The sequence below is a fragment of the Aplysia californica genome, unplaced genomic scaffold (assembly GCF_000002075.1).
Source record: "Aplysia californica isolate F4 #8 unplaced genomic scaffold, AplCal3.0 scaffold00225, whole genome shotgun sequence".
Lineage (NCBI taxonomy): Eukaryota > Metazoa > Mollusca > Gastropoda > Aplysiida > Aplysiidae > Aplysia > Aplysia californica.
This window is the reverse complement of record NW_004797495.1, coordinates 823,241-840,864: the sequence shown is the minus strand read 5'-3', so window position 1 is coordinate 840,864 and position 17,624 is coordinate 823,241. Positions and strand designations below refer to the sequence as shown.

At 39.9% G+C, this 17,624-nt stretch overlaps 1 protein-coding gene across 1 annotated transcript in view; it reads right to left on the bottom strand.

The window, feature by feature from the left end:
* Positions 1 to 17,624, bottom strand: part of LOC101857804 (cytoplasmic dynein 1 heavy chain 1) — a 98,216-nt gene that overhangs the window by 41,082 nt on the left and 39,510 nt on the right. The window contains exons 40-60 of the mRNA XM_013083341.2: positions 17,168 to 17,330; positions 14,813 to 15,056; positions 14,117 to 14,300; positions 13,659 to 13,871; positions 12,971 to 13,123; positions 12,628 to 12,713; positions 12,060 to 12,216; positions 10,761 to 10,988; positions 9,754 to 9,954; positions 9,144 to 9,311; positions 7,895 to 8,128; positions 7,005 to 7,179; positions 5,957 to 6,110; positions 5,192 to 5,357; positions 4,698 to 4,861; positions 3,798 to 3,984; positions 3,170 to 3,433; positions 2,393 to 2,605; positions 1,603 to 1,694; positions 1,074 to 1,167; positions 374 to 565 (exon numbers count right to left, since the gene is read on the bottom strand). Coding sequence (XP_012938795.1) covers positions 374 to 565; positions 1,074 to 1,167; positions 1,603 to 1,694; positions 2,393 to 2,605; positions 3,170 to 3,433; positions 3,798 to 3,984; positions 4,698 to 4,861; positions 5,192 to 5,357; positions 5,957 to 6,110; positions 7,005 to 7,179; positions 7,895 to 8,128; positions 9,144 to 9,311; positions 9,754 to 9,954; positions 10,761 to 10,988; positions 12,060 to 12,216; positions 12,628 to 12,713; positions 12,971 to 13,123; positions 13,659 to 13,871; positions 14,117 to 14,300; positions 14,813 to 15,056; positions 17,168 to 17,330 — 3,732 coding nt within the window. The remainder of the gene's footprint in view (positions 1 to 373; positions 566 to 1,073; positions 1,168 to 1,602; positions 1,695 to 2,392; positions 2,606 to 3,169; positions 3,434 to 3,797; positions 3,985 to 4,697; positions 4,862 to 5,191; positions 5,358 to 5,956; positions 6,111 to 7,004; positions 7,180 to 7,894; positions 8,129 to 9,143; positions 9,312 to 9,753; positions 9,955 to 10,760; positions 10,989 to 12,059; positions 12,217 to 12,627; positions 12,714 to 12,970; positions 13,124 to 13,658; positions 13,872 to 14,116; positions 14,301 to 14,812; positions 15,057 to 17,167; positions 17,331 to 17,624) is intronic.

Sequence of the window (17,624 nt, the reverse complement as noted above, 5' to 3'; positions counted from 1 at the left end):
TAGTTGTTATCATCAGCATTAGGATGCCAGAAACATTCTCAAACACTTTCTCTCTCTTAAGAATTGCTTTCGAATCCAGGACAATGTCACACAGCCATGCAAAAATACTATTAAAAAGGTGTAATAGCAAAAATATCATATTCATTGCAAGCACAAGCAGAAATGAGGATGGCTGGCATAACAAAATTATCTGTTGCCTTGTTTTCATTCTAAATTATCTCCAGTTGGACGTTACCCAGATTTAAACAAGCAAATTGGTTTTATGAAATCTAAAACCAAGAAATTTTTACAAATAGGACAGCATACAAATGAACAGTGTTAAGGTTAAAACAAATTTATGAAAACAGTATTTGTAGTTTAACTTAGCACTCACAAAGTGGTGAATGAAGTCCAGGTAATGTCTGGGAGTGATGGCCATGACACGGCCACTTCTGCGCGCCACTTTGGAGTTTGCCTGATGCAAAGACTGGTGCACATAGACAAAGCTGTCGATGACGGCCTCTCTGTGGGATGGTGAGGGTGTGAGGTTCTCGTAGGCGGCAGGGAACATGTCTGGTGGCTTGTACTGGGGACGGACAGCATTGTGGAAAGTAAGTACAAGGTATCAACACGGTCATGAGAATGGCACAAAAGCCAACTCTTTGAAAACATTCTACATCAGACTTTTTTTTTTAAAAGATCTGTTTCTCTTTTTACTATTGCTGTCTAATACAATCTAAGAGTCTGAATTATAAACATGTCTTAAGGGAAAGTTTTTAGGGCAATACTCAATGAATACATGATACAAAGCACTATGTTCCCTTACCACATACTGAAAAGCTTGTCGGGAACCTCAGATATGGTCAGCTTGCGCATCACACCATGGATACAGTGTTTAGTACAAGAGAGGCGATAAATTGGAGTAAGGTGAGCAAAGGTTATCTCTAAGTAATAAAGAAAATGAAGTATTTTTTTAACATCTGAAAAATTGCCAGTCTATTTTCGAGGATGATTTTTAGAGAGTGAACCATCTTGCAATGTGCTGTGTTTGACAATGTAGAAAGAAAAACAAAAAGAGTACGAATTCAACTTACAGATCCCTTTTCCAGGTCCACTTTGTTGGTGAACTCCTTTCCAACTTGGTACAGAGCTCCATTGGACCAGTCACCAAACCAATTCAGGACACATCTGGAGAAATGATCACAAAACGTTTGTTAAGTAAAATCCATGAAAGCAAAATTACTTTACTGCATGTGAGTTTAAATGTGGCGGCAGTGTGATGAAATCAGGCAAAATTCTGTTGTCTCATGTCAGGGTTGAAAACATATATAAATTACAGGAAAGCTTTCTGTCCAGTGAGCAGCTAGCACAGATTAATGCTTACAGCATTTCTTGCTCAGTCAACCAGTTTGCCAAGATTTATGCACAAACGGTCAGCAGAGTAAAGTAGGGGCTACTTAAGTTGAATTCAGGGAGCTTAGTTGTCCAGCGATCAATGTAGGAAGACAAAGCAGAAAATGTTGGGAGATAGGAAAGAAAAAGGTCTCGTTCATATTACCCTCCACTAACCTGCAATGCCTCGACAGATGAGAAAAAAACTGTAAAAGAAACAAAGTCACCAACCTGTTGAACAAAGCAGGAGAAGTTGCTGCTCTGTCCTTGAGACCCTCAGAAGATGGGTTCATGGTGAACACCACGTGAAGGTTTCTGATAACCTAATAACAGGGAGGGGATAAAATCATGAACAGCATGTGCATGTCTCTGGCAACCTCAATAATAAAAAAAACAATACCATAGAATTGATCTACCCATATGATTTCAATGAGTGGAACAGTTTCAACACATGACCTAGTCTTGAACTTATTACGACAGTGTTCTATGAAATTCGGTCTTGAACTTGTTATCGACTCAATAACAGACACTGAGTACAGGGAAAAAGCAAAACCCTCTACTATAAAAAAAAAAAAAAAGGAAAAAGCAAGAAAGACAGGCTGAAACAAAACAAGGATAGAAAAACTTATCAGTGGTGCCCTACAATCTCCCTCAACAAGGAAGTGCAGTGAACCATAACAGAGCACCTGTCACCCACCACCTACCAGTTTATCTGTCAATACACTATTTTGCAATTAGAAACAATTTGAGAAAAAGAAGCTATCAAAGGGAAATTTTCTCAAAGGAATGTAAAATAATAAAAAGAACTCTTTCAAAGAGTAAAAACTTTCATGTCTTTCATATCTTCATATATTTTCAACCTAGCATAAACCCAAATTACATCACAACTTACAAACCTCCACCAGAGGTTTTTTTCTTCTTTAGTATGAAAGATTTTCAAGGGACTGGAACTTGGAAAAAGGAGGAGAAAGAAAGTCCATTTTACGAGCAACGCTCAGGATGAAGAGAAAAATAAAGTTACCTGAGAGGTGAACCACTTGTAGAGCTCCTCGGCAGAGTCCAGCATGTGTCCCTCTCTGATGGCACCTTCCTTGCACTGAGTCATCAGTGTGGTGTACTCGTCGCCCTCAAACAGGCCCGGGACTTCTCCGTTGGCCAGCAGTGTGTTCATCCTCTCCAGGAAGCTCGAGTCCAGGACGTTCGACTCGTCCATGATGAAGCAAATTTTTTCTGCCTAGAAAATAATCAAATAAAATTTTGAGTTTTGAGTAGGAGTTTTACAGCACTTGCTACACAAATAGGTCAAATGGTGTATGTCCCTCATATTAGAGGTGTTACTTCAGAGTAACATACAAAGAAAAGAAAAAGAAGAAATACGGACGACAGATGAGTGATAAGAAACAAGGAGAAAGCCACACGTGTGATCATCCACCGACCTCCTACAACTGAAATTTACAGTGGGGAGAACCTCAAGCACACTTTGGCTTACTATATATATTTATAAAATACATACAATAAATTATCATTGTTACAAATTACATTATGATATACAAATAGCACACAAAGAGATGGTTTAATGTTGCAACAAATAGGAAAACATTTCCTTTCCTCTTCTCCCCTTATTGTTCCCAAGCCCCTCCCCTCCCCCCCAACCTCAAAACCTCTTGGGGTCAACTTCTATGTAACACAAAGGCTGTGCTTAAAGCCCTACATAGACCTCTGTTAAACATACCAGTATAATAGACAATTCATAGTACAAATAATTAGCAGATTTGTAACTCAAAAGTGGTTCCCTCACCTTACATCCAGCCCTGCGAAGTACGGACCGCAAGTCCTCATCAAACTCGTTGGCCGTGTACTTGTTGTGCACCTTGATCTGGACCACACTGAGGGCATTCATCCACGCCACAAAGCGGGACAGGGTGGTCTTTCCTGAGCCACTGACACCAATCAGCAGCAAGTGGCCCTGGGGCTGACGGAAAATCCTGTCAATCCTCAACACATGGTCAAGAACCTCGTCAAAGAGTACGAGTGGCACATCCAACTCTTCTTCGTAGAACACCTGGGACAAGAGAATCAGTGGTTCTGAATCACTTGAATCACGATATCAAAAGAACACATCATACACTTCAGTAACTTCAACACATCACAGACAGCTCATCATTTATCAATTACAATGCTAGGAAAAGTATAACAAAGTAAAAGTCTGTTGTCTCAATGTCTGGAAGGACACAACAGCAATACAGTCTACCAAGACTTTTGCAACCTTCAAGAGTAAAAATGTATAAATCTCCAACTTTATTGCTTCGAGACACGAAGAATAAGTTTCTTTAAATTCAAGATTAGACTAAGATATTTATTGATTCTCCATTGCACACCATCATAAGAACCTAGTAGCTTGCTACTGCTACTGGCAAAAAGTATACCTTGAGCCTGGCCTTTGTGTGCTCCCGGAGCTCCTCCCTGTCCACAGGCATGTAGTCCTTGGACAGCCACTTGCTGAACAGGATGGGTCTGCTCAAGGCTTCTTCCCTGTTGATGCTTGGGAAATGCTTCAGAGCTGTGGCATCCACATTCTGGTCAGTCCAAAGTCTCTCTTCATCTTCAATCAGTCTGGAAAAGGAGAGAGTAAAGATTTGTTTAAAAATCAAGTTACGAGAAAAATGCTTAAGCCCAATACTTTATTACTCACCAGGAAAAGCAAACAAACGAATTAACCTAATTTTTTTAACAACAGCAACAATGTGGCATCTTCAAATGCATGCGGTTCTACTGAGACATAAATGTATTGCAATCAACTAAAGAGTTATATTATGTAATAACTGAGCAATCTGAGTAGACAGAAGGAACATTGTTAAAATCAGACCAGCCATAAGAGTTAATGATAAGTCACGTGCCACTCTGATTAAAAAGGACACAATATAAAAACTATCATTTAAACTTGTACCTTACATATTTTACTCATAATTTTGTTGTCTAAATGACTTAATTTCAGAACAAAAATTAAGTACATTTAATGCAAAAGCACCAACACAGTATCATTTTTAAGTAATTGTACAAAAGGAAAAATTGGAAAAATCAAATTAGACAATTCCTTTCTATCAATTTGAAAGGCTTATAAAAATACAGAAAGATTCCATTCAAAATGTTATATTCTGCATAATTCATTGAAGCTCTGCCTTGCTTTCTCTCTTCTTCCCTTTGCCAATATGTAGGAGTTGTTCTTTCATGTTACTCTCACAGAATATAGATACCTGAGTAATTTTTTTCAACTCTGTTACTAAATCTGTTAATTTTTTAAACACAGAACATCCATGGCTACTGACCTGTCCTGGAAGAGCCTCAAAGCCTCGTGGGCCCAGATGCGCACAAGACCTTCCAAGCTGAGGGTTTCGAGAGGCCTGAGAGCCTCACAGATGCCGCGGACCCAGCGAGTCATCTCACGGGGACTGTAGATGTAGTGCGGCTGCATGTCTTGTGTGAAACGATCCTGACAAAAACAACAACACAAGATTACTCCACAGTAAAAGCAACTCAAACAAATGCAATGCTGTCATATATAAAGAGAGCAAGTTTTTGTAAAACTAATATATTCACTACAAGGACAATTTTTTACAGTGTACTGTAGGAATTTCCTAAAAGAATTTGGGTACCAGTGAGTACAAATTACTCATGGCATGAACTACACACTATCAATAACATGATGACGCAGAACTTAACAGCAAGGCGATGTAAAACTTATTAGTGTAATGAAAATGAATCTTCCAGTGAAAAGACAAAAAAGATATATAAATTACACACGAGAGGACAAAGAACTTACCTGTGACATGATGTAAAACTCCACCATAGCGTTGGTGAGGGGATCGGCATAGGGCTTCAGACTGGGCACAAGGCGCAGCATGGCGCGGTTGAAGGTGCCGTAGATCTGCTTGAGAGACAACTCTCCTGGGTAGTCCACATACACCACAGGGACGTGGCGGAGGAACCTAAACAACAGAAGAAAAACACACACACACATACACATAGAATCAATGATTGCCCATCTCAGGAAAGCCACCTCAAAGTACCTAAATTTCATCAGAATGTAATGAAAACAATATGTCAAAAATTAGAACCTTATGCAAGACAAAAGCTATCACACGAAAATATTTTAAAAAGAAGAAAAAACCCACAAGATTTCCAGTAACCTTTTACACCTTCATCATTCACTTACATCTCGAGTAAGTTCACTCCGAAATGACATTAAGACTCTACTTCAGGCATAATATCAAGAAAACGAAGGTCAAAAACAAAACAAATAGAAAAGGACGAAAGAACACAAAAATCCTGCTATAGCATATGAGCCAGCAAAGAGGAAAACATTACGCCTAAGTTGGAGAACATAAAACTACAACAACTGATTGTAATTATTTTATTAACTTCATATTAAGAAATTTCATAACTTTGTCACATTTTATGTCTATAAATGGGCACAGAAGAGTGAACGCCCTCAGAAACAACCTAAGAAAGAAAGTCTCAGAAAAAAATCACTACAGGTTCTCTTTTTATTCTCACAAATAAGCAGTTTTAACTTGGAGACACTCACCTGTAAGACAAAGGCTTTCTGCCTGGGTCAGTGGGGGGGTTACAAGCACCAACAAACTGGATGCGCTCAAACTTGACCCATGCCTGGTCAGATGTGCGGTAGAAGCCTCCATGCTCCATCATTTGTCTCAAGAATGAAATGACACGCTGTGTGCCTGGAAATTAAGTACAGTTTCTATTGTACAAAGTCAAAACGGTAACCAATTTGAATACCTACTTTTTACAAACCCCTTCAAGCACAGTATCCATAGACATGAGTTATAATATCCTATACCAGGCACTGACACTGCCGCTGCTCTTTGTTCTCAACAAAAATTTTGCTGCCCTGGTAAGCGCCATAGGCGGGTGAATGAGAGACAAAACACCAGTCTCGCAAATGTCAGGTGTATGTGCAACCTTTCCCTCCTTGCCCTTTATTTGGTTCCAAATAAGAGTCAGATGGTGCCCTCCACGGTGAACCAGATATTAATACATCAGAATGAAATCGTTGCCAACAAGGGTATGGGTAGGGTACACTCAAGCATGTGAACAAGTCCATACTTCTTTTTTTTTTCTTTTAATAGTAGAGGGTTTTACAGCGCTCGCAACTGCATACGGTCATATGAGCGCCAAGGGGTGGGTGTCAACAGAGAAGTCTTTACAGAGAACCAGACTTAGACTGCTCACCTCTCTAGCTTAAACAGCACAAAGTCTGCTTCGACTATCAAGGCAACCCAAAATAGCAGGTCACAAGAGAGTGACAAACATACAAAAGAAGTAGAGGAAAATGACAATAGTAAGGATCAGGAAAGAAAAAGCAGCAGTTCCCTGTTGTAGATCAGGCACAGTTATGAGCGTGACATGAATCAGCCCATTTACAATTCTACTATGCTTAAACGAGAAATGTCCCCCCTTTGGGAATGGCCTAAAGACACTTCAGTCAGTGGCACTGCCCCGGGGGGGGTGGGGGGGGTGGGGGGGTCCATACTTCCATTCAAACATATAATGGTGGACCTTTATAAAAGGTGTACAGAGACTAAACTAACTTAACATCTTTGTGTTTCCCTCACCATAGCTGTCCATGTCTGGCAGGTTGATCTCATCACAGAACAGGACCAGCCACTTGTTGAGCTGTACAGGAGACAAGACAAGACCATTGGGCGTCCGCCGGAACTCGCAGTAGTGGTCAAATGTCTTCAAGAGCAGCTCAGGGGTGGTTGCACTGGAGAAGTTCAAGCCTACCACCTGACAAAAAAAATGTTAAAGGTGAATAATGAAACACGATGTGAAAGAAAAGGTATAACAATGAAATCAGAAAATATAAATCTATAAAGTGGTGAGCAGATATACAACATAGCTGAGCCCTCACAAAGGCATAAAAGGAGGCTCAAGGGAAGGAGGTGCGATATTATTGGGAAAAGAAAGCATAAAATACTCCTTTGCATAATGTTTTTTTCTGTAGAAGAAATTCTCGAAGTGTTTAAAATACAATATTTCTAAAACACTCTATAACATCAAATAAACATACTGACAGCAAACAACCCAACCCCCACCCCCCCCAAAAAAAAACCCAGCAAGAAGAGAGATCAGTTTGTACAAAGTACTCACCTCCTAGTTTAGTTTTAGTAAGGTTTTTACGGCGCTCGCAACAGCATAAGGTCATATGAGTGCCAAAGGGAATCAGGCTTATTCTGCTCACCTCTCTAGCCTCAACAGCACAAAGTCTGCTTCGACTATCAATGCACCCCCGAAATAGCGGTTCACGAGAGAGTGACAAACATTAAAAAGAAGTAGAGAAAAAATGACGATAGTAAGGATGAGGAAAGAAAAAGCAGCAGTTCCCCCTATGTTGTTCCGGAACAGTATGAGCGTGACATTGATAAATCAGCCCATTTATAATTCTACTGCGCATAAGAACATGTTAATATCCCCCTTTTGGGAATGGCCTAAAGATATTCACCTCCATGTCGGGAAGAGCTCTGAGAGCACTGAACAAGGTCATGGTCTTTCCTGAGCCGGGCGGGCCGCACAGGACCAGAGGCTTGTGCTCGGCCAGCCAGGTGTAAAGCAGGCTCTCGTGTCTCACTGTGTCAATGGTGGGGATGACCACGTCCGGGGCGGCCACTTTGTGGGTCTCAACCTCCACCTGGGGAACCTTAGACTGCCAGGGGGCCCACTCTCCAGTCACCGCCACCTGCATCATGGAAAGGACGATAAGTGCGAGTTTGCTTACGAGAAGCACATCAACGTGAAAACAACCATTTGGATTTGGAGCGGGGGGGAAATCAAAATTGACAGACAGAAATAACACAAAAAGAACTTATAATGAGAACAAAACTCCTTGTCCGTGCGAGAACATTTTTTTTTTAAAAGACACACCATTTTTCTGTTCCGTTTTTGTACTCTTTGCCTACCAAGTAAATTCACCAGGAATGGTTTTCCCTATCAAAAGAAAATTTGGGAACTTTCAAGCTAAAATTTGTATACTGAGACCAACCAAGTAAGAGTGACAATTCTAAGTCTCTGTCTACAGCTTATCAGTTTTTTCTCTCTAAGCCCTTGTTTGATTGTTTGCCTTCTTTAACCACACCCTTCCAGACCATACGCAGGTTTTGATCTATCACTCACATAGTGTGTCTGTGTGGAGGTATTTAGCTGTGGAAACAGAGTCCAACTTTCATCCCCGCCAGTATCAACTGAAAGAAAATCTTCCTCTGCTTCACTAGCAAAATGTAATCAAACTCAGCATTACTTTCAATGTCTACTTCTTCACAATCATCATTCATATAAAACTCATTCAACTCCTCTCGGCTGTGTGGGATCACTTTGCCACCCTACCTTACATTAAATACCAACTGATCTACATTCAAATGAACTCTAAAACAGTTTGACTTGGGTGTACGATCTTTGAGTACTCTCCCAACATTATATTTGCAAGGGAAACCACCATAATAATGTGACTTTATTAAAAGTATCACTTCAAATGGAGAGTCTTTGCTTGCAGGCATTCACGGAGGAATTGGACACAAATGGATACTAATGTACAAGAGATAACGTGTCAAGAGAGTGAACCATCTTGCTGTGTATTATCTCAACCTGTGGTCTGTTATTATTGCTGTTGTCATTACTGATATTATTGATCCATCAACAGCAAACCTGTGATATAATTTAAGCATTCTATTTGAAAAAAAGGTGATCCACACACATACCTCAAAGTCAATGATGGGCACGTTGGTGGCAGGAGGCAGAGGGATGGTTGTAACGCTCCTAATGAAGTCGCCCAACTCTTGCCTCACTTTGATGCGGCTGTCTCCCGACATGGACCACAACAAACTGTGCACCAAGTACTTGGTCATGTACTGCTCCATCTGGTCTTGCTGTGTACCGAAATAAAAATATTGAGATAAAACTTTATTATAAACATTCTCTTTCATCAACAAAAGTGCAAGTTTCATGAGAACAAATAATAGGTGATGATGAAGACAAAGCATACAGACTCTTCCCATTTCGATCAGAGAGAGAGAGAGAGAGAGAGAGAGAGAGAGAGAGAGAGAGAGAGAGAGAGAGAGAGAGAGAGAGAGAGAGAGAGAGAGAGAGAGAGAGAGAGAGAGAGAGAGAGAGAGAGAGAGAGAGAGAGAGAGAGAGAGAGAGAGAGAGAGAGAGAGAGAGAGAGAAGAATGATGAGCCAAATGTTGAAATATCTCTAAAGTCATATTGGTATAAACTATGACATTTTTAATATCACTGATATTATCCTGATAAATAGACAAATGTATCAGCTCAACAGGTCAAAGCACAGCCAACTGCGGCAGAACTTACAGGCATGGCAAAGTCATGTGTGTGGTTGTATGTCAGGATGTTCCTGATGCCCTGGTTGAGCATGGAGAAGAGAGAGGTGAGAGCCCGGAGCCTGGTGAAGTCCATGATGTGGTCAATGGTGAAAGCGTGCTCAAGACACCGGTTCACCAGACCACCCAGAGAGAAGTATGGCTGAAGGATAGCCACCACATCTCGCTGAATCTGAAAATAAATAAACAATGTCGTCATTTATCGGTTTCTTCAAAAATAAAAATAGTAGACCCCAAAAAAGGTGTGAAAGGGGACTGAGGATTTTTAAAAAAAGATTTAGTGAGAGATTTACAGCACTTGCAACATGGCAAGGTCATATAAGTGCCAAAGATTTGAGATGTTACAAGAGAGTAACACATTCAAAAAAGGAGGTGAGCTGAGGACAATAGATGCTGGATAGGAAAAAAGTTCAAATTTTAAAGAATGGCTGAAATCAGTATGTCAAAAAACAAACGTAACACTGCAGAAAGATGTCTAGTCTAAAAGAGCCAGCTGTGCTGCTATCTAAGAAGTTCCGCTTTTTCCTTCCCGCACAACACTCTAACATCATGAGCTATTCAAAACATAATTCTAACTTCTCATTAGTTACAACTCCAGTGCAACAGGTAACAGCAAAATATTTCAATCCCACAGACCTAATATACATAGAGGCTTGTGCTAGCTTTGCTCTTCTTCACACCAAATACACTCCACAGCCTGTGAGGTACAATGTGAGCAGTAATTGCAAGCAAGACAAGGGAAAAGGTATACAGATTATTTAGACAGGATCCCAGGGTTCCAGGTGGTAAATACTTCAAACTCGTAGGCTTAAATTATCAAGTTGCACCCCATACTACATTGCTGTAATTTTATACATACTCACAATGCTATTAACAAAAATACTAGATAACAGACAGAGCAGTTTACACCAGATTTCTATAAAGATTTGTGACTTCCGTCATTAGCACTGGCTAGAAGGAGATAAAACCTTTGCCTACCTGCAGTGTTGGGGTAACTTCATCTTCCTTGTTCTCTCCACCTAGGTTTCTGCTGTGCTTGAAGTCCTCCTCACTCTCCTCCAAGGGCACGTGGCGCAGGACCTGGATGTAGTTCTCGAAGATCATCTCTGTGGAGAGCACGTCCTCGCTGAACCATACCATGCCGCAGCGACTCACAGTGGCCAGGGTGGCGTACTTCAGGTCCTGCACCTCAAACATGATGCGCACCTGACAGAGCAAAGAGAGAAAAGATGATAAATGTCTTACTCCCCCATCCACACAATTTGGATTATTTAACAGGTGGGCTGCTTCCAACCTGCCATTGAATGCCAATGTGGGCACAGTGGGATACAATTCTCCCGCAATAAGGAGACACTTGATAGAATTAAACTGTCTTAGGAGGGAACAGACACATCTATTGCATGCGACCATGAAAAACCTGACCATTAATGACAGATACAAGGACAAAAGAGAATATTAAGTTTTATAAAGAAGTCAGGATGAATGAATGAATGGGTTTTGTTTTGTTTTAGTAGAGGGTTTTACGGTGCTCGTATCTGCATAAGGTCATATGAGCCCCAAGGGGTGGGTGTCAACAGAGAAGTCCTTACAGGGAATCAGACTTACTCTGCTCACCTCTCCAGCTTAAACAGCACAAAGTCTGCTTCGACTATCAAGGCACCCCGGAAATAGTAGGTCACAAGAGTGTGACAAACATACCAAAGAAGTAGAGGTAAATGACAATAGTAAGGATTAGGAAAGAAAAAGCAGCAGTTCCCTGTTGTAGATCAGGCACAGTTATGAGCGTGGCATGATGAATCAGCCCATTTACAATTCTACTGTGCATGAACGAGAAATGTCCCCCCTTTGGGAATGGCCCAAAGACACTGCAGTCAGTGGCACTGAATGGGTAAAACACATATGCAAAAACTAAATTGATGACATTCAAATAAAATTTAAATCTGATGTCTGAGGTCATATGTGAATCTGAAATGTGAAATGCATACAAAACTTATTAGCAATCATTAAGCATTAAAATTTCAAAACATCTCAAAAGGATAGTTTTAACAAATCTGTTTTTAAAGTTCTTTTTGTATCATGAAATATTCTCCAAAAAAAGAATCATATTTAAAGACAGAAAACATAATTAGAAAATTTAATCACAACAGAAATATTCTCATCAAGAAGGATCTGTGTACCTCAGCACATGGTAGAAAAAATCTCATATCAATCTTAAACATGAACAACAACAAGGCTTCCTATGTCTGACCATAAACAAAAGCTTCAGACTTGACTCACATTTGGAGGAATGGCCAGACGTTCACCGTTAGGCAAGGTGAGCAGTTTGTTCTCATCAAGCACAGAGTTCAAGTTCTCCACCCACTGAGGATCCACATCTCCGTCAAAAATGATCCACTGACGTTTGCTGAGTTCACCACGAACATTGTCAATGATCCTTGAGGGAAAAATTATATTCATTAAGTCAAGTACTAAGATAACAAAATCAACTTGAAAACAGCCTTGTACAGGCATTTTTTACTGAAAAGAAAGAAAATTAAAGGTAACATTTATGAATTGTATGGAATCTTGAGCCGAAAAAAATGTTTTGTTGCTGACCTCTGACAGGTCTAACACTTGGCCCTCATTTATGACACATACTCCACAACTATCAACGCAAAACAAAACAGACATCTACGAGAGAACAACACACGGATTCTACCATGAAAAAAAACAACATAATACGAGAATCAATGAATGCCTCAGGCACCTACACTCGCATCTTCAGAATCTCCAGAAAAAGCAATGGAAATATTTATCTTCAGAAACATAAAAGAGCTGATTTTACTGGTATAAACATTCTACTCACTTTCTCACAACATGAGTGAACAGACCATCTGTCCATTCTCTTGTGTTTGGATCCAGGTTGCCATACAGTGCATCTTTGGAAATGGACTGAAAACACACACAAATCAATTGGTCAAAATGATGAATCAATGAGATTTTCATCAAGATCATCAACAACATGAAAGCTGGCAAATTGTCACTTAAGTGACAAGTCCACCTCCTGATCAAAATAAAATTTACAATGTAACAAGCAATGGCTGTCTATTGCTGGTGTTGAGAGGTACCAAATTTCAAATTTTAAGTGGCAATGAAAAGGCTAGGTAGAAAAAAAATAAAACCTAGTAAAACAAGAAAAATTAACCAACCTTTGGATCGATGACGTGAGCAACACCTTCGATACCCTCCAGTCTTTCCAGAGCTTTGAGCAGGACTTGCCAGGCCTTGGACTTGCCGCTTCCACTGGGTCCCACCATCATCAAACCGTGATGTAGCATGGTGATCTGGTGCAGTTGCAGAACCTAACAAGGAAAGCAAAAATTCTTAGACTCATAATCGTGACGTTGCGGGTTTGGGGATTTCAGGTTCAGGTGTGACTTTGTGTCCATAGGAAAGACACTTTGCACAAATTTTCTTCACTTCAGCATAAACGTGTGACTATCTGGCATAGGAAAGTCAAACTTGTGTGGCTTCCCCTGATGGCAGAACTCCATCTACAACCCAACTAAAAGACAACAGGAATTGGTAATTGTACCCTTTCAACACTGTAGTTCTCAATAAATGGGACCTCCAAATCTAATGTCCATCTCCAACAGAATAAATTAAGCAGGCAGATTCTTGAAAATTAAAAAACAATCCACAGTATAAAAATGCCACATTGGATATTTAAACTAGGACCGTTCACAAAACAACAACCCATGATACTATGCACACAAGCAGCAGTCTATAATAATAACAACACCCTATCTTCTGAACACAACTCAAATCAAACGAGAAATTTGGGGGAATATGCAACTAAGAAAAAAAGCAAATAAAACTGCATATCATTGTACTTACCTTCTCCACCCACTGGGTACCCAACTCATCACCCTCTCCATAGACCAGGTACAGCTCTCCACAAACTTTCCTGATCTCATTCCTCAGCGCAGTCATCTCAGCAGGGCTGTACTCCACGCCTGGGAACACATCGCTGAGCAAACTGTGGAGGAGGGGAATGTCCTCGGCCACCAGCTTGGGCACCATCGTCTCCATGACGCTCTGAATCAGAATCTATGGAAGGGAAAAATATGAAGGGTCAAAGGCTTCCAAGATGTACAGTCAGACACTTGGTGCATACAGAAAGGAAAATGATGTTATTTATAGAATTTCTTTTGGGGTTTGAACAATATTTCTATTTCAATAATAATCTGCAACATCTGTAGTTCACCAAAATAGTGCACAAACTTATTACAACACCCACAACTTTTCATCTTCAGTATCTGAAAATTCAGATACTATAATAATATAAAACTCACCTCCTGTTCTGGAATATTCTCAGCAATGGAAGCTTCATCCACGGGCTCTCCCCTATCGACCAGTCCCTGCTTGATGTACTGGATTCTGTCTCTCTTCACATTTCCGGCACTGACCAGGACACTCTTCAGGGCTCTCAGGCCAAAGTCGTAGTGAGATTGAGGGCTCAGCTGTTCATCACAGAGCCTGCAGGTAAAGCAAGGAAACAGAATTCAGGGTCATGTTTCACAGAGCACGGAAAAAAGCATGTTGCGGACATATTCATTCATACAACATCTAACTTGATACTGCAGTCTTTAGTCTTCTATCATACCAATTAATTCACAAAAAACAAACAGTCTAATAAGTACAAAGAAGTACCACACACATTCATTTGTCTGCACTACACTACACATATGGTCTTTTTTAATATAGAAAAGAAACAGATTTCAGACGTTTTTCTCAAAATGAATTTTCAAAACAAAATTACTACTACACAAGAGTATAAAATATACAGTCTATGAAATTACTTTACTGACGCCTGCACGAAGCCATGATAAATGAAAATCCAAAACGAAACTTAAATCTTTGTGTTGACAAAAAAGCACAACAAACTCAAAAATTAAGAAACATAATAATCACAAACATTACATTCCATTCAGTGTCAAAGTTTTAAATCACTGTAATCATACAGAACATTATCTTTCGCAATATCTTACTTGAAGAAGGGTACAATCTTGCTGGACAATTTCTCAGCTTGTCGGAAGCCCTGCGAGTACAGCATGACCTCTGCGATCAGCTGTCGGTCTGGTTTGGTCATGGCCAGAGAGCGGAACAGTTTCTTCAAGTTGTCCGGCAGGTTGGAGCGGCCAGCATAGCCAGGGTTCATGGTGATGAAGACGGCCATGTCAGGGTTTACCTTCACCTGTTTGCCAATCAGCTCCACAAGGATGGGGCCATTGTCTGAGGAAAAATAACATACAAACACACATAGTCTAACATGTACATAATGAATATGTACTTAGCTAAACAAAAACATAGTGAACATATTTTCAGGACAGGAATTTTTCTTCATACTTGTATATTCTTTGTACCTTAAACAAATGCACATAGCGAAATTTGTACATAACAAAAAGACTTCCGCATCCTACCAATTTCTCTATGTGTCTGCTGGACAAAACATTTATGCATCTGGATTTGTTAAGACGTATACATGTAAGAGATGAACAAAGAAGAGTGGAAAATAACAACGAGGGATCACCAATCATGAAAGAAGAAGTTATCAAGGCACTACGAAAGATGAAGAATGGGAAAGCTGCAGGACCGGACAACATTACCACAGAGATGATTAAAGCTTTAGAAGACTTTGGAATCACCACGCTGACAAAACTTCTTAACAACATATATGCCACTGAACATATTCCATCAGACTTGTCAAAATCTATCTTCATAGCTTTACCAAAGAAATCTAATGCAAACGAATGTGAAACGCATCGTACCATCAGCCTCATAACAAAAATATTACTCAGAATAATTATGATGAGAATACGAAGTAAAATTCTCCCAGAAATAGCCCAAGAACAGTGTGGATTTATTGAAGGTAAAGACACTGTAAATGCCATATATGTCATCAGAACAACGATAGAACGTGCCCTAGAAGTTCAGAAAGATCTTCATTTATGTTTTATAGACTACACCAAGGCATTCGACAAAGTTAGGCACGACAAGATCATCGACATGCTGGAAGTTCTTAATATCGACGGGAAAGACTTAAGGATTATCAAAAACATGTACTGGGATCAAACTGCTGCAATGAGAATAGAAAAAGACATCAGCGAATACATACAGATTAAAAGAGGAGTCAGACAGGGATGTGTACTTTCTCCAGACTTGTTCTCCCTGTATAGTGAAAATATCATGAGACACATAGAAAAAATGCCTGGTATCTCGATAGGGGGACATAATATAAACAATCTAAGATATGCAGATGACACAGTCCTTATAGCAGAAGATGAAGAACACCTGCAGAATCTATTAAACGTCATCGTACAAGAGAGTAACAACATGGGCTTAAGCCTAAACATCAAGAAAACCGAAACGATGGTGATAAGCAGAAAAACTCCAATCCCAACATGCAATATCAAAGTCAACGATACCACCCTTAAGCAAGTACAACATTTTAAATATTTGGGGACCATTATATCATCAGATGGTAGATGTCGCACCGAAATTAAAAGCCGCATTTGCCAAGCAAAAGCAACCTTCTACAAGATGAAACAGATACTAACAAACATCAATCTGTCACTGGAAACGAGGAAAAGAGTACTGAAAAGTTACATCGAGCCAATCCTATTATACGGGTGCGAAGCGTGGACAATCAATAAACAGCTGGAAAGAACAATTGTAGCGACAGAGTTGTGGTTCATAAGACGCATGCTACGTATCCCATGGACAGCTAGAAAAACAAATGAAGAAGTCCTGGTTGAAGCAAATTATAGAAAACAACTTATCACGAATATAAGAAAACGACAGGCAAATTTCTTCGGACACACAATGCGGAAAGAAGCATTAGAGAATATTGTCACAACAGGAAAGTTTGATGGAAAGAGAGGCAGATGCAGACAGAGGGAAAAGATACTGGACAAGATGACAACATGGTTGGGAGCAGCAAGGACAACAGACTCCATTGCTGCAGCGAAGGACAGGGTGAAGTGGAGGTCCATGATCGCCCACGCCAGTCGGCAAGGCACCGGATGATGATGATACATATAAACATAAACTTCAGTTGAAAGACAATTCAACACAAAACTGGAGTTGAGTTTGAACCATAAAGGTAATATTTTGCCAAAAAAATAGATTAGGGCAATAGACATATTGAAAAGAGGTGGATAAACACAGATCCCACCCTTATACCCACCTGTAAATTTGAACAGTATTTTTTTAGTTTAAAGAAATTTATCAAGCAATCCATTTTATACAAATCTTTCATGCATTCATATCAAGTTATCTTGGAGAAAGTTATATAGCAATGAAATAAACAAAAAGTATGGTTTACAAAATTTTCTAAAGACTACCTTGTCCCTTTTTGTCTGGAGCAGCAAGGTCTTTCAGAGCCTCTTGGATGGTCTGGATTTGCTGAGACACAGCAGACAGCATGCGCTCCTCCAGACGGTTGAACTCATCAAAGCATCCCCAGGCTCCCACTTGACACAGACCAACAAAGATACGACCCATGGCCTGGAATAAAAGAAGCACAAGTTTCAACACCAACTTATTTTCTTTGTACAAATAGTTCTCCGAATCACTTAGCAAATCATTAATTGCAAAATTTCAAATTCAAAACCTGTATTTTTTAAAGGTAATAGAGTTAAACCTTCATGTCCCAAAATTGTCACATACCACCGTAAGCATTTCACTGTACAGAATTACAAAGATTCAACAAGGTTGTGAAAACACAACTAAATTCCACCCCATCCTTCAAATTCAAACAGCTGTCTACAAAGCTATCAACTGTGAAACAAACATGCCCCC